Source organism: Rhipicephalus microplus, chromosome 6 (genome assembly GCF_043290135.1).
Source record: "Rhipicephalus microplus isolate Deutch F79 chromosome 6, USDA_Rmic, whole genome shotgun sequence".
NCBI lineage: Eukaryota > Metazoa > Arthropoda > Arachnida > Ixodida > Ixodidae > Rhipicephalus > Rhipicephalus microplus.
This window is the reverse complement of record NC_134705.1, coordinates 96,297,675-96,322,249: the sequence shown is the minus strand read 5'-3', so window position 1 is coordinate 96,322,249 and position 24,575 is coordinate 96,297,675. Positions and strand designations below refer to the sequence as shown.

Here is a 24,575-nt window from a genome sequence, read left to right as displayed (position 1 = left end):
ACTTTGTCCTCCTTGAAGAGTAATGAGAAGTGTGACGTTTGCCACACTGCTCGCAGCAAAAAGAAAACGCTGAATCGAACTACTTTTTTTTTTCGTGTATGCGTCTTCATTGGTAACTGCGCTGAACTCTCAAGTATAAGCTTATTGAGGTTGCGTACACTCGCCTTATGATTCCTCGCTTTCTTGGGTTTTATGTCGCTTCATGTAGTATCAGAACGTTGCTGAATGAAAGATAGCTGCGTAAAGCGTTTTAGGGAACATAGTTTCGAAACATGGGAATGCTGTTTGAACTTTATGTGAGGCCAACTTTCCTGTGCAATCATTTTTCTCATTTTGCGGTGCTAGGTAAACTGCCTGCTGAATTTAGCTCCTATGGCGAACTTCTTATCAGTGTATACGCCTTTCCTCTAAGGTGCTCTCTCCAACCAGACAATTTCATTAAGCAGGTTAAGCGATATTCAGTGCACTTATTTGATAAAAATAGCACCATAACCATCGCCGAATGTCAGCGGAATAAACCGAGGTTAAATACTTCAACGCTCTTCACGAGTGTGTACTTTTGACCTAGCTTGTTGGTGCGTTACTGTCGCCCTGGCCAAACTTTAAAGAAGAATCGGCGAGAGCATTCTTTAAACTGCGCTGTCATTCGCACTTGGCACGTGTCTCGAGTGACGGTGGCCGGGAAGTCCCTCAGGCGGCTTTTTTTTTTTTTTGCCCTACCGTACCGTTCTCGGTAACAACGTAGTTGCTTCTTTGACAAAACTTGCAAGGGACACTGTCTGGTAAAGTTGCTAATACGGAATAACTCCCACTGGCTGTTTTGTTGGAAGGAAAGCAAAGGCTTAAAAGAAACAATTCTTGCTTCTAACTTGAGCAGCTGCCAACGGCTGAAAAGCAATTCTCGTGCTCACAGCACCGCCCTGTTTTGTATGGCATCGCTTACAGGAAAAAAGAGAAGAAAGAAACGAAAATGGTGACGGTGTTGATAGGTCGTTTGTGCCTTTCGGAGCATTTTTTCCCGGCACGTTTATGTCGAGTGTTCTTTCCCCTCCGCTCCTTTCTGCCTCTTCTCTTATTTTTGTTCATGACTTTTTCCTTGTGTGTGTGTGTGTGTGCGTTTGTACCAGAAAGTGTGGTTTTATCATACCGCTACTCGTCGCTCTGAAAACGTAAATCGTTTGATGTTTCAATGTAAAACTCACGTGTTCAAACACGAGTGAGAAAACTCGACAATTGAACACGAGTTTTTTACCTGGAGGTGCGCGTGAATTGCCATGTGTTGAGTTGTCTGCATTCGTTGTGTGATCTTGACTCCTGGATAGCCCCAGCGGGGGCTGCAGCATGTAAAAATAATATACTTAGTGAATGTAAATAGAGAAAATGCTTTGACAAGATTGTCGCCGCTAGCAGTCAATTTTCTGGTGGAGAATCGTTTTATTTTTTGTTCCTACCTCTAGGCGTTTCGTTGGAATCGCAAACGAGTAATTTCGCTCCAGTGGCTTGGGTTGCCTACCGGTGCTTTGACTGCTGAAGCCCAAGAAAGCGACAGGGTAGATTGGGTTTCGGGAATTAGAACGCCGATGATGATAGACGTAGAGCCCCGCCGCGGTGGTGTAGTGGCTGCTGACACGCAGGTCGTGGGATCGAATCCCGGCTGTGGCGGCTGCATTTCCGATGGAGGCGGAAATGTTGTAGGCCCGTGTGCTGAGATTTGGGTGCACGTTAAAGAACCCCAGGTGGTCGAAATTTCCGGAGCCCTCCACTACGGCGTCTCTCATAATCATATGGTGGTTTTGGAACGCCACATATCAATCAATCGATGGTGGACGTAGACTGAAAGTTGTGAAAGCTTGACTCACGTGGGCTGTGCCGGTACGCTTCATCTCCTATGTGCCTCTGAATCTAAGTTTATTTTATTTTCTGTTCAATGCAGTACGTTTGACGTTCACTTGGCAGATAAAAAATAAGGGGGGATGCATGGCAAGTGTACTTGGTGTGAAGGTGAACGTAGTCGCTGTCAGAAATAAATGTTAACCTGGCCCTAGGGCGCTTTGCGGCTACTTGTTGCTCCCCAGGGACTGTCCAGACTCTCGTTTTTTTTTTGGAGAGGAGGCTCTTTGCAGCATGTCAGCCAGTTGGAGTTGTAATTTTTTTCTGTACCACTCGCCTGCGGTTGCTTGGAGTCTGCTTTTGCCCGTCTATTCTGGTCATCCGGTTCGAAAGCAAGCGTGCTGGTTGACTGAAAGTTTGCTTTGCCTCATGAGTACTATCAATGCGGCGGTGCACCCTCTACAGGGTAGGTTTGGATTTGTGCGAGTGCAGAAGTCTTAGATGCCTCAACGATTGCGAAAATTGACCGTTGCCGTACCTCAGTGTCGGCGTCAATGTGCACGTTGCAAAAATAAATCATAACGTTACGACTATTCTGTATATTGTCTTCATGATGTCGCAAGTTTGTGGCGTCGTTCTAATGTGGTGTGCGTCGTATAAAGAATTCATCACAGGACATTGTCGATTAGTCAACGGTGAGCATGTCGCGGAGGCCATTCAGAATAAGGTGACGTGTAGGAAGCTTGCAATGCCTCTGATCACGGAAGCCGTGCAGAATCAGGTGACGTGTAGGAAGCTTGCAATGCCGGTGATCACGGAAGCTGTAGAGAGCCAGCTGCTGAAAGCTTTTGGAGGCGGAGATGAGGAGGTACAATAATTCGACTGAGAAGGAAAAACAGATTTTTTTCACCATCGAGTCGACTTAGTGCTCATACACAGCCGTCAAACGACCCGGCGTGTCACCGTTTATCTGAAAAAGAAAAGAAATGCGTATAGAAAATGCAACGGAGTTGTGTACGGACAGACGGCGGTGGTTGCAACGTCGACAGCTGCTCTGTATTGTTCAGAGTTGACCAACCACTCTCATGTTCGCTTAAACGTGGAGAAACGAAACGGACATTGTTCAGTAAACAAGTCAAATCAGCTTTTGTTGGTAGAATGCCAGTGTAAAGAATAAATGAAATGTTTATAGCACATTATTGATGCAGTATGAATGTTATTGTGAAGCGAAAATTGAACGGCATTGATCACCGAAATTTGCAACACTGCCGTCGTGTGTCAGTGACCTCTGCCTCCATGCAGTGACTTAGTCGTTTTACTCTAGCGGTTTTTTTTTCTCTCCCCGTTTACATCTGTTCGTGAGGTGCGTACAGAGGGCACTGGTAGTATAAAGGACTTGGCCTCGTTGCCATACAGGTCACGGAAACGCAGAGCATCGCTCTACGTAGGCAAACCTGTTTTTTTTTTGAGAAGACAACGGTTCGGACCTCTACTGCCCTGATGCAAACCGGTGCTGTGCCAGTGCCGGAATGGGTCGTTCGATGGCTGTGTGAGAAGAGACTCGAGTTTCTTGATGACTCTTGCCACCATTGTCTTGAATAATTCTCTGGGGCATGATTTAAACAAATTGGGTTGATTGCACTGATCTGTCTTCATGATTGTGTCGGATTAAATCGGACCGCTATTACAGTAATACCGTCGTTTTGTCGGTGATGTTTTTAAGTTTAGATAGCAAACGGAACACAAGCGAATGATGCAGACTGCCTATCTTGGTGATGCGATCAGTCGAAATGTATTTTTCACGTATTTTGTTTCTTTTACTTCAAGCTTGCTAAGGGCCCACACTTCGATCCTTTCTTTGGGAAAAGTGTTCCTTAACGCTAATGAGAGGCTCTGTTCTCCAATTCAGCGCACTCTTCGCGAACTTTTTTTTTTTCATTCCAGTCATGATTTCCTGCGCTCCGGCGCGAATCGAAACTTTCTCCCTTCAGTGTTTGGGGCTACTAGCCCGCGCGCGACTTCGCGGCGGTGGCGGCCGCTTCTTTCGTCAGCGCTGACGCGTACCGCTCGCGCATGCGCCCTACTCTCCTTCCCCCGTTCTCTTTCTCCCCTCCCTCTTTCCCTACAACTCTTTCCGTGCCTCCCCTTCGCCTTTCCAGCGTAGGGGCGCGAATTTAAGCGAGCGCGTCGCACGGCCCCCGGTCAGACGAGAGTTTGGGTTGTGAACGCGACGGCGCAAGAGGGGGCCACGACCACAATCGCCGTAAACATGCCACCGCGGGACGCGTCTCCGCCTACCTGTTCGCTATCGTCCCAAACCGCCAGGGAGCGAAATGTGTTTCGCCTGCGTCGAAGGAAACCCGGAAACCAGGAGCATCACTCTGTGTGAGAAACAACGTTATTTTTTTTTTCGGGAGAGTTGTCCCGTTATTCCTTTCGGAGGTGTTTGTGTTTTTCTTTCGCTTCGCCACGGTCTGTGTGAACTTTGTCCGACCTCGGATTAAGTCTGCGGACGGGAAGATTTTTCTTTGTTTTTTTGTTTTGTTTTTCCGCGTAAACAAGTGTCGTGTGACGCGTGTGGGGACGACATCTCCTTTGGTTACGGAGTTGACGAGATCGCCGCTGAGGCAGCTCATCTGGATTTGCAACAAACTCTGAGCCAAGTCCACGAAATCGAGGCGGGAGTCGCTTCTTGAAGCTTCGGAACGCTGTGCAATATTGAACCGACGGGACCGCTTGCCTCTGACGTCGTCAAACTCTCGTTTTAAAATATGCCAGCAGTCAGAGAAGAAAGGATTAACTTATTTATTTCAGTCCTCTCGAATCAAACAACCGTTTGTTAGCAGTGTCAGCCCAAACACCTGCCGCTTTGGCAAAGCGAAACTCCCGACTTGAATCGCGGTGCGAGTTTGGGAAGTTCCGCTTCACCGTGAAAAAAAACTTTTGGAGTGAAGTTCTGGGTCTTCGCATCGGTGTGTGTGGTGATTCGGTGATGGCAGCGTTTTCTTCTTTGCCTGCCGACACTGCGACGTAAACGTCCACTTCTTTCTTCCTGTGACAGGAAGTGAACATTTGGTGGAGGAAGCAGCCGTTGAAAGTTCCGCTGAGCGCTTATACCAACTCTGCTGATCGTTGTGCAAGAGGCAGCCGTTAAGCCCATATTGTTTCTTCTTCTGTTGTTAGGCGGTAACACATCTTGTCTGAATCGCTGTTGTTGGTGTCCCGCCATTTCCGGAGTTCGCGTTAGGAAAAAAATTTGTCCAGAAGAAGCCTCGCTTTTTTCTACGTTTATTATCAAGAAGTATTCGTTCTGTTCTAATTGAGTAACACAGGAGGAAAGGAAACTCGTAGAACGTAGGAGCTGTGTGTTGCGTTTACGCTGTTTTGACGTGGTTCGCATTCTGAATGCAATTCGTTCTGGCGAGCGTTAATACATTGTTAATATCAGCGGCAAACGTACGTGATCCTTCCCGCGCGAGCTGCTAGATTTCTAGGCTGAATCAGTATCGCACGGGTTCTGTCGTGTGCAGAGACATTCCGCACGTTGAAACCTCCGAAGGACTTCAAGTTCGGGAGCACGTTTCGACTCTCGCCAACCGGTCGTTTGCACAGTCCTGGCGCTGTTCTGACTTCTCGCCGCAAAGTACAAAACAAAATAAGTCGGCCGCCGTTTTCGCAGCTTTCGTGCCGTAGTTTCGTACGTATGGTGCGTCACCTCCATACGGGTTTGTTGTGTGTTCTCTCGACAGTATAACCAAAATTACCGTTTTTTTTTCTGGCGCTGACCGCTCAACGATCGTACTTTTCGTCTGTGCGTTCCTCCATCGTGGAGCCCTTGTTGTTTGGGACTACTGTTCCCTTCATAAATCTGTTCGTGAGTTTCCTTGAGCGGAAGGCGACACCTTAGTGTAGTTTTTCCGAGTCTTTCTGCAGATCCGCATTGCGTCAGATTCTGTCACCTTGCACCTGTAAACAGGTGCATCGGAAAGCGATCTCGTGGGAGTAGCGTTTGCCCTCGCGAACTGCCACGGCGTCGTGAATATTGCTGGGTTAGGATCGAGCTTTACTCCAAAGCTCCGTTCTACAAGAGGTTATCACCGAAAATAGCGGCCCTTGAAAACGCATTCGTTCTCCAGTGCTTTGCAAACAAGCTTCCTTAGCAGTCCACAGATAACGTTTCTTCTGGCGTTCGTATCCCCTGGTTGCTCTCGGCTTTTGACGGCTTGCCTCGCTTCCTTTGCAGAGACGTCTGTCTAAAGAAGCATTTCGCCGACTGATCTCGCCGAATCTCGTTTCGAGTGAGACTTCGTCCAGCTTTTCGCGTGCTCCGTGTCTATACGTTCGAAGGAACAGGGTCTAGGAGAATTTGTTTCGACGTTAAGCTGGTGAAGCCGTTCTTGGCTCTCTCGGACATCCTCTCTAAGTGCTTCTAAAAGGACGCAAAATAGAGTTACCGGACGCACCTTCACACGATTGTTCCCAAGCTCTTTGTTCTTCGGCTCGCCTTTCCCACTCGGGCACTTTAATCCGTTTTCTCTTGTTGTTTGTTCGTCTGCGGCTTAGCCTTCTCAAGACCAGGTTGGAGATTTAAGAACATAGCGTGCCGCGAAGTCTTTGGAGACATTGAGGCGTCAGTTTCGAGAGAAAACTAAATAAAGGGTTGGCGCATTAGTGTTTTTCAGCTTGAACCTCGTGGCGTTTATCGAACCGGTTTCTCCAAGTGCATCAAGTGTTTGTTTGCCTCCGTACCTTAAAGTCACAGGATCTGTACTGGAGAAATACAGTCGTATTTTGTTTCGAGCTTGGGCTCTCCGCTATAGGCCACCTTGAATTCGAAGTCGGCTCAAGTTTTGTTTCGAAAGAGCGTCTACTTACTGACTTTAGAAAATCCGATCTCTTTTAATGCGCTCGCGACACTGTCAATGCAGCCACTCGATCAAAGTAAGTGCCGCCACAGAAACAAAATAACACAGCAAATAAGTTGGAAATCGTCAAACGAACAAATAATATTTATTTTTAGACTTTTATACTAACGCGGCCACGTCACAATAAAGAAAGAAAAGCTTCTTTAGCGCGTTCTACAAACAGTCGTTTGAACGCTGCGATGGATAGGCGTCTGAAAGCTCACAGCTGCATTTAGATAGACGCTACTTCGCAATTTCGGACACGGAGTGTTTGAAAGGACGCTTGCGGTATTTTTGTACGTGATAAGATCGGAAACGCGGTTTCTTGTCTCGAAAAAGGTGGCAACGTCGAGAAGTTTAAGAAGAGACAAATAGGTGTCGCTTGAACTGAAGTTACGAATTCGGCAACTCAAAGAGTTCCGGGCGCTGTACTGGCAACACTGTCGCTGAACCCTGTCGTGTTGTGCTCCAGCAGATTTGTTCGGAAAACAACCGGTGTTACGATTCCGAAGTCACTTTTTAGCTCTTGACACCGTCTGGTTTCCATGTAAAGCCGTCGAAGGCTCGCCCGTGGCTTGTCTTGGCTTCGTTCATTGACTTCTCTCGGCGCTTCCCCAAACTTTCTGGAATATTTGATTTGTTTGGACGGTACGACGGGAGACTGGCGCCGGTGATCTCGACACCCGCTACAAACTTCTTTCTTGGAGTTTCTCTTTGAGCGGTTGGGTCCTCGCTGCTCTTCTCACAAACTGTACGCCGTACTCCTGCCTTCATCTGGACCCGTTGTTGTGGCTTGTGGATTTGCAGCTCGACCGGCTTTCGTCGATTCGTTTGTGAGTGTGTGCGCCAGTGTTTTGTGTGCGAAGGAGCCCTGATCTTCGAACCCGCGACAAAGCACCTCGAGGAAGGGATAAAGAAGAGAGAGACAAAATGGTGTTGAAAACGGCTACCGCCTCAGCGCCTGCGGCGACGCAGGCCAAAAGTGCCGTAGCGGCGGCCGTTCAGGACGCTGCCAATGGCGGCGGTGAATTGACTGTTCAAATGCTGCAGCAGAAAATCGACGATGGAACGGCAGAGGTCAGTGATTTTGTATTTGCGTTTATTCGATCGCTGAGATGCGGCTTACGATACCCGGTTTTGTGTGTCTGCAGTGTCTTAGCTCTGTGTAACTGTCGTCGCTGTTTTTTTTTTTTTTTCAATATGTGGTGTAGACTATACAATTTTATAACACATTGGGAGTAAACATGCCGCTGGTGTGTGGGGAAGATAAAACTCCAGGCTCCACAGTGGCCTTGGGAATGGCGCCGCCATGGTGGTTTGGAGCAATCTGGAGGGACACCTGGGCAAGCTGTCGCAGTAGCTTGACGAAGGCCCACGTTCCCTGCGGGAGCTGCACGATCGCAGCGCCGCAGTTATTCTTTTACTAAATATTGTAGGAAACTCCATACTGCCAGACGCGAACGAACGAAGATTAAACATAAGCAGCGGCGTGCCTACCAATCGTTCACTTGTGTGAGAGTGGCGAGTCATGCAGCTTCCGTTCGCAGACAACGAGATATTTTTTTTCTTTTTTATCAGTGTATGTAAATACTAGATATATTTGGTATTCCAAGTTTTGCGATAATGAAAAAAAACGTGATACCGTGTTTATCTGATCGTGAATGTCGAAATCTGGCGAAGCTTGCGCAGATGCTCAAGTATGTGATTTAAAACCAGTGACAGGAGCCTGTATATCCGTGGCAAACATTGATCGGCCTGAACACGTAGAGTCCTTCAAATGACACAAAAGTGAACGAACGCTATTGGATGGATCTTCAATGCTAACCCATTTGTATGGAATAGCTGTGGCTGTGTGCGCACGCTTTTACTCTACTTTTAGGTTCTAAATGCATGTGCCTAAAAAGATTGAAATATATACCTCGAATCGGACTCACGCACATATATGATTACCTCTCTCGTAGCCTGTGGCGCTTTGGTGTTGCCAAAGCCCACAAACGACACCTTTATCTCATGACTAGGTGTTTCAAGTAAGGCAAATATTTAAGGGAGCACGGGTGTATTAAGCGCTGAAAAATATTTTCAACAGGGAATGTTGCTGAAGGCAAAGTTTTGGCAAGGTGACTTGTCTCGCTATTTTGCGTTGAAGCTTGGGCGTGTTGGCTTAGCATTGGAGGGATAATAATAATAATAATAATAATAATAATAATAATAATAATAATAATAATAATAATAATAATAATAATAATAATAATAATAATAATAATAACTGATATGTGGGGTTTAACGTCCCAAAACCACCACATTATTATGAGAGACGCCGTAGTGGAGGGCTCCGGAAATTTCGACCACCTGGGGTTCTTTAACGTGCACCCAAATTGAGCACATGGGCATACAACATTTGCAATAATAATAAGTGAAGTCTTACGTCCCAATGATTACGAGATACGCCGTAGTAAAGGGCTCCGGAAATTTTAACCATCTGGTGTTACCTTCAACTTGCACTGACATCGGGCATAGTCCACGGGCCTCTACCATTCTGTCTGTCGCGAAATGCGACCGCCAAAATCGAACCGCCCGTGGCCTTCGAGTCAGCAGGCGAGCACATATAGCGACTGCTCCACCGTGGAAGACAACCTTAGAGGGAACGCAGGGCAAGAGTATACGGGGAAAACCAAGGGCAACGCACACACAGAGAACACACAGAGGGAAAAATCGCGAAAAATTGTGCTAAATGTTATACATGAGGCAAATGCCACTACCCACAATGATGTGTCAATCATGGCCTGTTTAGGCATATTTCACGAGATGAAAGTGCTATCGAAGGAGTACCGACGCATGTGCTATCAAACTTTCTGACGAAATTCGCCTCGGTGATTTCGCGTGTCGACTGAGACGCATGCTTAGCTAGCACACCCCTCCCCCCTCCTCTTTTCTTTTTTTTTTCATATAAGGGCGCGCATCCTCAGTCGCGACAATGGATGCTTTTACTCGTACAAGTTCACCTGTCGTCGAGGTGACCTTTTCCTGTTCGATGATTTGTCACGATCGAGTGTTCGAAGCATGCCGGTGCAGACGAAGTAAACAGAAAAAAAAATGACGTAGATATATTTTGCTGGTGCTCTTTTTTTCGCAGTCTCGTTAGACCTTTCTTTTTTGCGAAAAATTTTCGCTGAGTGGTGAGCCAAACCCTTGACAGTGGCAGTCTGTTTGGCATGCGGCTTAGCGTCATGAAGCAAAGCGCTAGCAAACGTGCGATAACTGTGGTGTAATAATAACGCGCTGGATGGTATGTGGCTTGGCCTAAATGTCACCTTCCCTCTCGTCGTGAAAAACCGAGTCCTCATCATTGTAATTATCGATTTCGTGCCAGTGGTTCGCAGAAATGCGTGCAGCTTGGGAAATATGGTGGGCTTGGGAGCTTCTGGAGAGCGGTTTTTGGGTCGTTAGTTTTTGTTCGACCCCATTGTAACAATTTGACTCCGAATACCAACTTGTAATAATCTCCTGCCTTCACTGTTTGTGTGGGCTTCAGTGCATGTAATTATCGAGAGATAGCTTGAGTCGAGCTTGCGTACGCATGTTGCTTGGCTTCCAGCGGACAGAGAGAACACACGTTTGAGTTTCTGAACGGACGGTAAAGAGAAAAAGAATTCCGCGCTCATGAGTAAATTACTCTTTTAGGAGACCGATGACTCCACTCTTACTGCGAGAAGACGTACGAAAAAAATAAAAGGCGAATGATTGCGCGACCTTGAAACTCCCGCGCCATACGACGTGACGTCGAAGATTTCGACGGCGTTTCCGAGGCCATACGTGGTTCCTATAATCGGTAAAAATGAAGTACGTCGTCCTTCGAGAGGCCCGCAGACCAAATGTACGAACTCTTAGAAAATTCAGTGCAGCCAGTGTCGCCGAAGTGCGAAAAACGCCTTTCGAAAATGGCGGCGTCATGCGCGACGATTTCGGTGGCGCGACATTTAAAAATGAGACTTTGACATTCGTTTTTTTTTCTTTTATACTGACGGACATATGATAGCGGAATCAATGACAATAAAGAATACTTTGTTATTCTTAACCGCTTTATTGCCCGCCGTGGTGGATGAATGTTTGCGGTGCCCTATTGCTGCCCGAATGTCGTTGGTTCAATCCTCAGCGCGACGATCGGATTTCGGTATAGGTGAAATAAATGACGCCAGTGTACTACGTTGTCAGTGCACGTTATAGAGCAGCGGATGGCCGAAATTTCCCGAATCCTCGCCACGGCGTCCGTCGTAATCATATAGTGGTTTTAGGACGTGAAACCTCAGATAATAATAAACTGATTCATTATTTAACTTTAGTGTCCCTTTACAAAAGACAGCCGCTAGCTTTCGCTTATCCAAAACTGTCTACGGTGGCGCTCGAACGTTCGTCCGTCAACGCCACTGCATTCTGATTAACGTTCACCTTGGTGCGCGAACCATTTTCTGCATTCACAATGCACAGTAAAGCCCTATGTGCGCCCGCTCCCTTATCGTGTAAGTTCGCTTTCATTTCCCACCTTCGCGAAACGAGGCCACTCATTCTGAAGTTGGAAGGCCAATTCGTTTCCTCTGCAGAGTTCCGAGTCGCGATTGCCAGCGTGCATCTTGCTGAATAGGCAAGCGAAGCGACGCTAACAATGGGCATTGGAATTGCGCTCCTCGCGAGGTGGCGCGCTGATCTACCACGTCAGTAAAGCCTAAACGGTTTTTTTTTTTTTCGTTCTTGATGCTTTCTTCGTCTTCGCCGAGTTATTATGGCATAGCCACGTGCGTTGGTTGCCACTTTTCCTTTATTCGCGCAACTCATAGACTCACTTTTTTTACTCCTTCGGTGCGCGTAATTTCCGTCGGATCGTCTGGAAGAAGTTCCTCCCGTCCCAGTTTCGCGCGCAAGGAACGTGTGAAAAAAAAAAAAGTAAAGACGCCTTCTGCGAAGATGCAATAACGGCAAGCTCTCCATTCATTAACGGATGCCCGGAACGCCGGTGTTCACGGCGTGCTTTCGCTAGTTGCACGCTTCGTAGCCGGCTTTAACTTAGGCGTACTCTGTGTGCCCAAAGGTGATGAAACGAATCGAAATGTGTTTACATACGTGAACATCTCGGCTATTGCAGAACTGGTGAGTTTCCGTCGGGGTGGTGGTCTGTTAGTTTTGGTGCTCTACTAGTGAACAAAAAGGTCGCAGGATCGAACGCCGGCCGTGTTCCGATGGGGGCGACATACTTGAGGCCCATGGATATACTTCGGTCTAGCTGCACGTTAGTGTACCATGGTTGCCCGCAGTCACCGGAGCCATCCGCTGTGAGGCCCTTCACATTCGTGTCGTGACTTTGAGATGGTAAATACCAAAGTTTTGTCATTTGAGTGACGGTAAACGTCGACAAAGGAAATCGTCCTGACCGCGAACTGGGAAAAATCTTCAATAAATAAATAAAATCGGTGTTCCGGTGTTGCACTTTACTCACTTAAATAACTATCGCGTCATCGCTTCTCGATTCGCGCATCCTATATAGTTAGTGTTCTACTGTGTAGTTGTGCTTTGAGTACCACGCACGAGGCATGGCCTCCGCTGTCGCCTACGCGCGCTGATCCTTAGAACCATACACGTATACGACAGCCTGACGGGAACTCTGCTGGAATGCTGGGGAGAAACTAGATCCCTCAGGCATGGCGTATAGTTTGTCAGCGGTAAGGAACAGAAAGTTGCAGCATCAGCCGTCGGGAATGAGAGGAATTAAGAGGCATGCTTCTCTTTCTTCTCTTCTATCTCTTTCTTTCCCTCTCTCCTCGTGTTCTGGATGACCCTTCTGTGCTTCACACGGAGAAAGGACCGCATTTCCATTCGGCCTTCTCGTAACGAAGTCACGCAGGCGGGGAAAGGTCTTATTCCGCTTCGCCGTGCAGCATGGCAAGCTCCTCTTGTAACTGCGTGGAAAGTGGCTTGGGTGTGTTAGGCTGAAGGGAGCCGTGGCCGATGCGGGACTGCGGGTAACATCTCTTCAATGGCGGGGCTTGATTTGCGCTGTTTTTGCGGCTGCAGTTCGTCGATTTTGCCGCGTGCCTCGGATCCAGTCTCGCTAGCTATCGGTTTCTAACGTTCTACCGGCCGTCCATTTCGAGAGTGGGTTTTTTTTTTTCTGTCTTTGATCAGCCTCCCGTATGATTACGTCATTTATTTACGCAACGTGGAGCTCTGTTTAGAACGGCGCGCACTGATCGGTGATGAGATCGTCATGGGGATAATGTCTTCTTACCTGAGATTCTCCGGTAAGCAGAGAGACCACTCCGTGTTTAAAGACATGTTTTGCCGAAGTGTCCGGCGCAACTCTTTTGTCGGTTTTTAGAGGTGATCCTCTGAGATTGATCAGGATAGCTTGGCGGCTTTAGTTTCGTGTTAGTGAGCGCGCCTTCATTGTCTGACTGCTGTGCCCGTCTTTCAGTAGCTTGTTTATTGTTGCCATTGAGCGTTGAGACCGTAACTGAAACATAACACGCCGCCATGGCAAAGACAGTGCCGAATGGTTCAGAGGCTGCTGTGCAAGACCACAAGTGCTTTTGAGAAATGACAAAGTCTTTGTGTAAGTGTTGGTATTCAGAATAGTCCTGGTGCGGTTCTAGCGTGCACTGAAAATTTTGTGATCATTGGGCTAGCCGGGATGTGAATATATTAACGAATATTCAGTCGCAGACTGCCTTTATTTTGACTGGTTGAGGATCTGAAACCGTAGGCTCAAGGTTCTGAAAATATTCGGCAAGCAACTCAATGATTTTATTCGGAAGTTTAGACACCAGGCCATATTGGCACGGACGGGGCAAACGAAACCGCTCATGTGGTCGCCGTGCAAGCGGGTGAGCTTTGCTATTCATTTATTGCCCCACACTCCAGTTTGCCGCCAAACCAACCGGACCTTTTCAATTCCTATCTAAAAATAATACGTGAAGGCTCTTCTAGCAGAGCCTTTATGAATTATGTTAGCGTAAAATCGAAAACCGACAGTAAACGAAGGTTCTTACAAGCTACACCAGCACCTCTGTTGAGCAACATCTGCGCACCCACTCGCCAGCAAGAGATATTTTTCAAAAAAGTTATGACGAATGCAGCATATACACCACATGTACTTGACAAATGGTTTGGAGCCAGACAAGCAGTTGCAAACACTTCTCCTCGATGCCCACATTGTTAAGAAATACGCCGAGCAGATTTACACAACCTCATTTGGGCTCGCGCTGCTTTCTCGCGAGGACGAGCACACATCGAACACATGCCACGCGACTACATAAGAAGCTTAGGCGTTGTGTTACAGTGTAATGATGAAGCTCAAAGAGCACTATAGCGACATATATTCTAGCATACAAGTGGCCTGTTTCGAGTGGTCTAGAGGATGTCGGCCAACTCGGGTGATGGCGACTCTTAGAACGTGTACTACAACGGATGAACGCGAACTGGTGTAATCCTAATATGCTCACGCTGTGCACCTAGTAATCCTTTCCTTTCATATTCGCAAACTGCGACCAAGAGCCGTCTTTTTCTTTCAATAAAAGGTTCCATTCATTCATTCGTTCAGACTTAACGAAAGGTTTGGTGCTCCTATGACTGCAAGAATTAATAGGTTACGTTAACGAATATTAAAAACTCATCACTTAGTAAACATTAGCGAGTGCTCTTAATGTATTTTCAAGCATTTTATTTGCTTATTCGTTATTTTCTTATCTGTTTTCTTTCTACGTTGCGTACATGGGTCAGGAAATATCAGCCTTACGCATTTACAGAATTTCGGGTGAATACAGCGAAAATATTGTGCAACAAAAAGTAATAGTAAAGAGAGAGAGGGGGGCATGTCAGATCGATGCACCAATGTTGTCTTTGTGGCCGTTGTTATGGTATCATTCTCTTAAATTTTCCTTTTTCCTTTATGGAGTCAATTGTGTAATACTTCCCGTTGTTCTGTCTTCCCTGTTCACTGTTTACAGTTCTTCATGAAGCATAAAACATTCTTGAACTAAAATTTCACTTACCCTTCAAATTAAATGTAACTGAAGATCCGATTCACCCTTTTCATTACTGTTTCACTTGTCGAAAACCTTTGTTGCGTACTAATGAGTGGTAAGGCTGCCTTTGACATAAATGTGTACTTCACAAACGAAGGAATAAATCCCGGCTGCGGCGGCTGCATTTCCGATGGAGGCGGAAATGTTGTAGGCCCGTGTGCTCAGATTTGGGTGCACGTTAAAGAACCCCAGGTGGTCTAAATTTCCGGAGCCCTCCACTACGGCGTCTCTCATAATCATATAGTGGTTTTGGGACGTTAAACCCCACATATCAATCAACAAACGAAGGAATCAAGCAGTTGATAGTTCCTTTGCTCTGTCGGGCGTGATCGGTGTTTGCGCTGTTGATTTCAGTTTGAGAATATGTACCAACGAGGCCCAAATCATGTTTCATAAAACGTTCGATGCGAGGCGCCAGCGTGATGCCCCGTACTTTCACAGACGCGGAATACATCGTTCACGAGAACAGCACAAAGACGAGTGCGCATTATGCCTTTGCGAAAAGTTTGTTTCACCACTCCGAGCTGCTGTTTTGGGCTGGCATGTTCGCCTTCGAGCTGTATTGATACCAAAAACAGCGCCGCGTGCATTTTACCAACGTCTACTACATGTAAACTGCGCTATCGCGCTTGTTCTTTCGTTGCTGCTTTTATCTCGCTGAAGTGTGCGCGTGAATGCGTACCTGCATTCACGTACGTAGGGCTTGGGAGCATAGTAGTGTACTAGAGATGCAGAATGAATGCGTTAAGCGCGGCCCGTCTCATAATTGATTATACACGAGGCTGCTCTCTCATCCAAGTCACGTCTCAGCTGCGACAGCCTGAGGTGACCTCTCTTTAAATCGACGACATCCATCGCGAAGCTATGGGAATGTATCAAAAAAGCGAGCGAAAGGGACTGTGACGGAAAAGTAACCCCGAAAATATGGTTGAACGACACTTCTAGAGTGGGGCCATAGTAATGGTTTTCTTGGGCCACTCTCGTCATTGAATGTCGGTTTTATTTTTATTTTTTTGCTTTTTTTGCGCCCTCTATGGAGCGTTTTATGCACTAGCTATGCCGGCTTCAGTGACGGCGCTTATCGGTTGAGTGTTAGTTGACCTCGGATTCAATTTTTGTTTTTAGTTAACACTGTGCCAAGGAATACGACAGATACGAAACGGAAATTTTGTGGTTATAAAGTATGAGAGATGTCTAAAAAGACTTGAAGAATGCTGAATAGAAAAAAATTGCTGCAGAGGAAGACGATGTGTATTAGATAGCAAGCTTATTTAGTGTATATTGTAGTGTGTGATGTGTCACAAGTGAAAGCATAAATGGTTTATTAACAAGAAGTTAAGTCGCGCATGCTATTTTGGTGCAGAACCGACAATGGCGGATACAGACTTGGTGATGAGTGTTTAGCTGCTGCCAGCGGAAGTCGGAGCTAACAGACTTGCGCATTTTGATGCCAAAAGTTACAGTGTGGATTTGATTTTTATCTACTGATTGCTGCATCATTATGAAGGCGCCGTTCATAAGCCAACGTTTTTTTTTCTTTAATGTCCAAACACAGGCAAGGCTTGTGTAGCAAGCATCGCCTAAGCCCTCAACTCATTCTCGACTACATCGAACGCTTACCGAGGTATGTGCGTTAGCTTTGGGACATCCGCACTTGACAGGTTAACCGCGTTCCCCGCCGCGGTGGTCTAGTGGCTAAGGTACTCGGCTGTTGACCCACAGCTGCTGACCCGCGGGTCGCGGGATCGAATTCCGGCTGCGGTGGCTGCATTTTTCATGGACGCTAAAATGCTGTAGGCCCGTGTGCTCAATTTTGGGTGCACGTTAAAGAACACCAGGTGGTCGAAATTTTTGCAGCCCTCCACTACGGCGTCTCTCATAATCATATAGTGGTTTTGGGACGTTCAACCCCACATATCAATCAATCATTTAATCAATCAATCAATCAGGTTGACCGCGTTGCAGTGGGCCTAACTAATCGCTCGACTCCTGGACCTTTGCTTACCTGCGCAATGCAATCAGTCACCCCCGATTCTCGCCAAATCCGCAACAACCGCTTGTCATTGTATTCGTTCCTTCATAATGTTTATCTCCTTCATCTGAACTCTCACACTCGGTGCTTCAGCGTGAGTGATTGCTTCTCACGTAATCAACGCTGGCGCACGCATGTGCGGGAACCGTATCGCTCCAGACTAACAGAGCTTGTGTCGTTCTATGACGTATTGGCAGGCATTCTCTATGCCCCCAAAGTCTTACAGCCTGCGCGACTCGATAGCTGCTCTTCCTTTCGTTGTTTGTGACTCTTTCATTCCTTGGCGTGTCCGAGAGACCTCCTTTGTTTGTTTATTTTTAGGCTTGGTGGTGGTACAAAGCAACTGCCTCCTCTTCCACATCTTCCTTTTTCTCCTCCTCCTCATCCTTATAACAACCTTGTAGCGACGTCATGGCTTGCACCTCGTCGTCTTCGCTATTCGAACGTCGCGCGCGAAAGAGGCGTTGGCGTTCCATCTTTCGCTCGACTCCCTATTGTTCCCTCGTTCGGCCGCATGCTCTTATGAAACAGCCGAGTCCTATCTGCCCTGTGTTGTCGAGTGTTGCGTGCTATAAGGAGTCTCTCCGAAAGGGGGCGCTCTTACCCGTCCTCTTCCGCCTATGCTCGAGCTGTCGTCCTGCTTTGGGAATGGTTCTTCCTCTCTTGGACACAGCGTCCCCCAATGTTCCCATCCGTTCCGCCTGGCGGGGCCTTTTATTTGTCGCTCCTTCTCCCCAACGCCTTCGGTTTCTCCCTTACGCTTTGTTCTTGTCCCCATTTTTGTGCTGTAGTTTCTTTTTGTTTTGTTTTTCTATTTCCCTTTTGTTCATGTATGTGTGAATGCCGAGATATTTACCAATCTTCGCGCTTTCGTTCCCCTGCGTTGCCGGGTCAAACTGTACCGATGACGCCCCATTCCCTTACCCTCGTTTTTTTATTCCCTTGTTTTCTCATCCCTTTGTTTGGTTATCCACCCAAAGCTCCCCTTGTCACGTCATGGTTTCGTTCGTTTGGTTAGCCATGTCTGTTGGTTAGTTCGCTCGTATTTATTTGTCGCTTATAGCCGCGCTCTCTTCGAGGAGACTAGAGTGCAATTTTATCCGCCCACGTGCTTTCTAAGAAAGTTCCTCTTGTCCTGGTCTTTGCACCTCGTCGAGCTCAATTTTCTGCGGGGAAACGCGCAAAGTGATCGCCAGTTTGTAGCGTTTGCAAACTCAGATGATTACGTAGCTATAGATAGCGAGCGTTGTTGGTTAGCGGATATCTGGAAATGGGATTGGTAGAGACAGCGGATACGGAGGTCACCGCTTACTGGATTGCGATGTGTATGACTGTATCCTGTAAGGCTAGTTGTACATGTTGTTAGATATAGTCATGTGACGTCGTGTGGGGCCGCGTGGAGGTTCAGGAACCCGGAGGAGTACAAACACACTTGACGATTAAATTGTTCTCTCTGTTTGTCTACAGTCAGTGGAGAGTCTGGATACGCTGTTCTGTCTTGTGTGCCCCAATGCTTGAGACGAGCGTGTTTCCGTAACGTTGGTACGTTATCCTAGTGAATGGGGAAGGGTGGATATCAGGGGAGGACTGGTTATGGATACTGTGGCCCCACGCCGTTTTCGTTTGCAGTGAAGAAGTGTGTGACTAGGAGCAGAAAAAATTGTCCTGTCGGTGAGTTCCAGAGTGTGCAGAAACTACAATAATGCAATGCTAGCATACCTCAAAGGATCTTGGGGCTTCCTCTGGTTAGCTTATATAGCTATGGGATAATGCGTACCGCCCCATAAATCGCTATTCATAAAGTTGTTTTTTTTAACTGAGATTATGTAAAATGTTGGCTCACAGATAGGCGCCGGCTACACTTTAGCTGTGAGACGTTTGTAACATACAGCATACAGGATCCAACATCTCCGAACCTGACAAATTCGACAGCAAATACCTTATACAACTTGAAGCGTCTATGACACATTAGGTGTCATACGTTTGCCATACAATACAATCATTTTTATTCTCTACAATGACTGACAAGGAAAAAAAGGAGAACAACATCAACATGAGTTTCGCCTTTTGAGTTTCCTCAAGTGAATGCATAAGTGACCTTGTAACTTTTTTTTTTATTTTCGCCTTGCCAGCCTTCCACTAATGTTAGTCCTCTTCTGTTGATTTGTCGCATGGCTAGTGTATTTGAAATCCCGTGATAAAATTTTTACTCGTGGACAGTGAAACTTGGGTGTTAGAGTCTCTCACGCCTGGTACAAAGATGTTGGCGCTGCTTCCAAGAAGGCAAATGTTTAATTCGCTAGATTTTTTATCGTTATCTTCAGTTATCCATTCGGATAGCTGTTCTGTTTTGAAAAAGGAAGGGTTTGGCATTTAAATGGCTCATTTCCATGAAAAATGGGAGAGTTAAAAGGCTTCTAATGAGCCGTTTAAAATAAGAAAAGCGAATTTCACTATAGAAAAGCACTACAGGAAAGCAAGGTCACTTTGTAAAAGTAAATTTTCTCGTTTTTTTTTTGGATTATCACTTTTCTATGAGCATAATTAAGTTTCGAAGGTCATTTTCTGTTTGAGCTAAAGGAGAAAGCGCAATCGTAAATCGTAAATTTGGGATGCTGGCGGTAAAAAAAATAAGCGAACAAAACTAAAAAAGTAACGATGCGCGAGTCCTTCAGACGCATGTGCTTAAGATTCTCCGCTTTTAATTTCGCGTTTGGAATCGCGAAACCCTTAAAATTCACTTGGTTTTCGGTAGTTTTCTTTTTTTTTAACCTTTGGATCTCGGCCTGGCCTCTATAATGTGAATCTTCGTTGTTTATTTTCACACTTCACTGCCTAATAAATGCAATCTAATGCGCGAGATTTGTAATGAACTCACGCGGGTAAGAAACAAGAATATGCGCGCAATGAAATCTATTGCGCTGCAAGCTTAGTTCAGTTTTTGTTTGTTTTTAATTGACCTTTGCTTGAATCTTCTAAGGGTGTACGGGTGCATAGAAACTGCATAGGTGCAGTCCACTGTGACCGAGCAGTGGGTATTGTGCTCGAATGCTGACCTGTGGTCGCGGATTCGATTCCAGCCGTGGTTGTCGTATTTCGATTCAGACGAAATGGTAGAGCCCCGTGTACCGCGCCATGTGAGCGCACGCTAAAGAACACCAGGTGGTCGAACTTTCCGGAGCCCGTCATTGTACGTCGTCCCTCCAAATGGTATCGTGGTCTTGTTTTTGTTAAACCCCAGATATTATTATTATTATTATTATTATTATTATTATTATTATTATTATTATTATTATTATTATTATTACTATTATTATTATTACTATTGGGTTAACGCAGGTGCATAAGTGACTGGCCATTCATATGGCTCAAGCAGGGTGCCCAAAATTTTCGGCAATGAAACACCGGACTGCTGCGTCGGTCACGCTTTCTGGTGTATCTGTATTATGCGAGAATTAGTATTATCCGAAACAAAAGTGTAGTACGTGTGTCACTATTGTTAGATAAGCGCTAGGCCTAACGGAGACAGCGCACCGACTTCTATAACTCGCCAGCACGACACCGTGGGCCTCCCAGTCTATGCTCTTTGTCACCAGATAAATAAAAGACGAAGAAAACCGGGGCACAGTTCAATGAAGTCAATGACACGTGTACAACACAAAAGGCAGCGACGAATGAACTCTCATCTCCGCTCTTTATTTCTTTTTTGTTTTGCTCACACTCTAAGGAAACGAGGCGTAAAACAACCTTTCCCGCCTGTCTTTCTTTGTCTCTGCTAAATGCAGCCCTCTCCTATCGGAATGAGCATGTTCCTAATTAGGGCGTGCAGGCTATTAGGCTTGGAAAGACCCCAGATGGGGCACCGTATACAAACAGTTCGCTGGCAGTCCGCGTACTCGGCTGTCTTTGCTAGCTAACGTCGCTTTCTAATGACTCGTGAAAGAATTAGAGGAAAAGTGAGATACAGGAAGAGAGAAAGCATCGTACTGTGTTTAAGTACGTACAGAGGAGTGCGCTGTAGGCGTCGGGCCTAAGCTTGTTTAAGTCTATCGGGAACTTCTTATCCGCTATCGTCCTTTTTATAGACAGTCTCCGAAGCGATGTTTTGGACGAATTGGGCTTTTTTTTTTTCCCCGGGGACAGAGAACTTTTAATTAGCGACTCTTCGGGCAGCCAGTGCTGCTGAGAAACACACACAAATTGAACGCTTTCTCCGCCGCCTCATTCGCTGCCTTCGTAACTGTCAGCCTGCGCAGTTTGACAAAACATTGCAGTCTCGTGCCTGGCTGGAAGCGTAAAATGTATGGCCCGCATTTTCAGGGTGCTTGTTGTCGCCGCGTCCCTTAGGTGCTTTCGCCGATGACTGTCGATTACGGCTCTGGCGTTAGCGTCGCCAAGACAGAGCGCTGCTCATACACTTCGCTAGGTTTTTCGAGCAGCTTTGGTTGTTCGTGTGTGGAGCGCTTGTTGCGCTCACATTATAGCTGCCAGAGGTGGAAGGCTAACACATCGCTTATGAGCACTACCCTCTGAGTTCGTATGTTAGTTGGCAACGTTATGTGTTGTGTTATTTTCATCATATGAATGGTGTTCGTGGGACTTGATGTTATACCAAATACTGTGTTATCTGACTGAACTGTGTTTTCTTTTTCTGTTGCTTTTCATATCGCTATGTGAATAGGCGTTGGGAATATAGGTGATGCTTTTTATCATTTCAATTACTTATATAAAATCTCGATAGGTGCTTTTCCTAATTGTTTTGATTGCTGAGAGAGAGAGAGATAGCATCTTTACTTACTTATAAAGGCATGGATAAGGAGGGCGTGGGAGGAACCCTTAGTCTCGGGTCTCTAGGACGACTCGCGACGAGTCGAGCCCGCTGTATTATAGCTCGGAAGACGGAGAGCATTTCACGAAGGCTGTAAACTTTGCAAAGGAGTGATTGGCGCCGAATAAAAGGCTTCGCGCCTCTTAAATAGCATGCAATCTTTGAAGTGTGTGTGTGTGTGTGTGTGTGTGTGTGTGTGTGTGTGTGTGTGTGTGTGTGTGTGTGTGTGTGTGTGTGTGTGTGTGTGTGTGTGTGTGTGAGAGAGAGAGAGAGAGAGAGAGAGAGAACATGCATTTCGTGGCTGCTTCATCGATAGTGTAGCTCAGCGCCTGGCCCATCAATATGCCGTACTTACATTTAATCTTCTTTTTCATAGTTGATTACGCGTGCGTGCGTATGGGCACAGTGAGAGAGAGAAATATCCGTCTTGACTTTGTAAGTACTTTTCTTTACAGGATGCGAAAGACAGAGTGGCGAGGGAGGGTGGCGCTAACAATAATCTGCGAACGTTCACTGATCACCTTTGTTTAATTTCCCGGATGTCTCTTCGGGAACTGCTTACTGCATAGGATTGTGCGTGTGCCAAGTGCATGCCGAGGTTTGTATTCCAGCTCGCATGGTCATGTTATTTCCACGAGGCGTCTAAGGTCAAGATATGCACCTAGGCGTGTGTCATTTCGCACATTATATTCATCATTTAACCAAGTCTAAGCCTATATATAGGCTGTCAAGGAAGAGCTAACAAACTTGCGCGCCGTTGTGTTACGGCTAGATTTTTTTTTTTTTTTGCTGGTTTACCAACATGTGACATTTTTCGTGGCGCTGTGGGATTTCACACTGCAAGTTGTACACAGTGTTGTGAGTTATTTACTCCGCAAGTACACGTGCCTAACGACAGTTGCTATGCGACATTTTTTACATGTCACCAAAGTGGCGAGCCGCTTTCACTTGAAATGCTAACGCAAGTTGACATTTCCAAAGCACCCGCGAATACTCGTTCTCACTCCGTGCTTCGTGATTGTTTACACTTTGCGTGTGCACGATCGCGACTTGTCTTTGTCGGAGGCCGCTGTGTACGATGAACCAAGTGAGCAAGTGTTTTCTTGTCCTGCGCGTAATTAGGCTATCTACCGGATGGTAGTTTCTATTTCCAGCAGAATATTGCGGCTGAATCGCGCGTCGGTTCTCTTGCTTTAAGCAGCCGTCCGTGTGACGCATGCAAATTTCTCGCGGCTCGTTTTAACGCCCGGCTAAAGTGAGGACGAAACGTTTTGGTGATTTTTTTTTCTACGCTTGTTTAAGGCTGGTTTCTGCGGGTACTCATCTGGTGTTTCAAAAAGATAACGCAAATTTTGAAACGAGTCCATTCGTGCTTTGGTGGGTGCTGGTAATGCATGCGTGACAATGGGGCCCATAGCTTCCTCTAGCAGATGTCAAGAAATTTACGTGTCGCATTCAATTTCATAACGCAGACACACAGCATACGTAAGCGGACGCGACAGCTATAGTCACTGTCGTGTTATAGCGGAAGCAGTCAGTCACTGAGTAAAGCCTACGTTGACTTGTTGTGGGCGACACATAATACCAGAGCTGCTGTCCTTGTGGGAGGCCCAGCTTTAGGAAGCTGTGTGGCTGGCCGGTAATTAGACTGGTTATCGTGTTTTCAAGAGTGTTGCTTTAGCTCCAACTCCATCTGATGTTCATCGCGGTGATGTAGCGGTTACGCTGCTCGGCTGCCTATACGTGAAAAGGTCGTAGGTTCGATACCTGCCGCCACGCTCGCATTTTGATGGAGGTGCAAAGGTAGTGCATCGTGTACTGCGTGTTGTAAGTGCACGTTAGCGGACGCCACATGGTCGAAATTTTATTAGCCTTCCACTGCAGCGTTCCTCAAGGACATGTCGGGGTTTCAGGACATGTACAATCTCAGATTACCCAAGCTTATTCACATGTTTACTCATCAGATAAAATCGTCTGGACAGTGTATTATTGTTCGCCGTTCGCTTGCAATTTCTTTTGTTTGTTTGCTCTCCGCGTTCTTCTTTCTGTATATAACTCGCATTTCCTTAGGCTCGATATCATGACTGAGTCAGTACACCGCCGGAGAAAAAAAAAAAAAAAGAGGGCCCGCAGTTTATTGCATGTTTACAAACATACATAGGGCGACTTCCCCTCTCACACCCAACGTCTCACATTAAGGTCACTTTGTTTTTGTTTGAACGACTAGTTAACAGGCTGATTTTTTTTAGCAGCATTCTGGGTTGAATAGCATGCTTTTTATGACTATAGTTATTTCCGGTGACGGACGGGCGGGCCTTCGGTTATCATCTATATTTCGCGTTTTGATCATTCTCGGAACGTGCGGAGCCTTCGGTCAGATGCATCGCGCTAGTTGGGCGTGCACATAGCTTGCTGGCCACACAAGCCGGTGTTTGGTCTCGCCGGAGAGGCGTTTCTGCTTACATAACGAAACGAAGTGGGCATGTACGCCATGAGGCAAACACGTGCGCGTGGGGCGAGCAATGGACTCGCCGTTGATTACGTGTATGCGTTGGCACTGAGCATCTGAGATTGTGTGTGCGTGCGTGTGTGTGTGTGTGTGTGAGTGTGTGTGTGTGTGTGTGTGTGTGTGTGTGTGCGTGCGTGCGTGCGTGTGTGTTGTTGTTGTTGTTGTTGTTGTTGTTGTTGTTGTTGTTGTTGTTGTTGTTGTTGTTCCGGTGCTATTTGGCGGACGTCAAACCTATTATGAGGCACCGCATAACGGCAAAAAAGCCATTTCACGTACTATTCTGTGCAAACCAAGGACAAACGTCTTCTTCATAAATATCTAGTTACGCGAGAAAAAGTCTGTCGAAGCATGCGCAATCGATTTTGCTCTTCCATGTGCTGCAAGATACACGTACACATAA

At 46.4% G+C, this 24,575-nt stretch overlaps 1 protein-coding gene across 12 annotated transcripts in view; it reads left to right on the top strand.

Moving 5' to 3' along the window:
* Positions 1–24,575, top strand: part of Snap25 (Synaptosomal-associated protein 25kDa) — a 339,638-nt gene that overhangs the window by 185,503 nt on the left and 129,560 nt on the right. For 9 of the 12 annotated variants that reach the window (XM_037418939.2, XM_075866231.1, XM_075866227.1 and 6 more), the window contains exon 1: positions 7,216–7,811. The exons of the other annotated variants lie outside the window; for them this stretch is intronic. In XM_037418939.2, coding sequence (XP_037274836.1) covers positions 7,665–7,811 — 147 coding nt within the window. In that variant the 5' untranslated portion in view covers positions 7,216–7,664. Of the gene's footprint in view, positions 1–7,215; positions 7,812–24,575 lie in introns of those variants that run through there. 12 annotated transcript variants of the gene reach the window in all.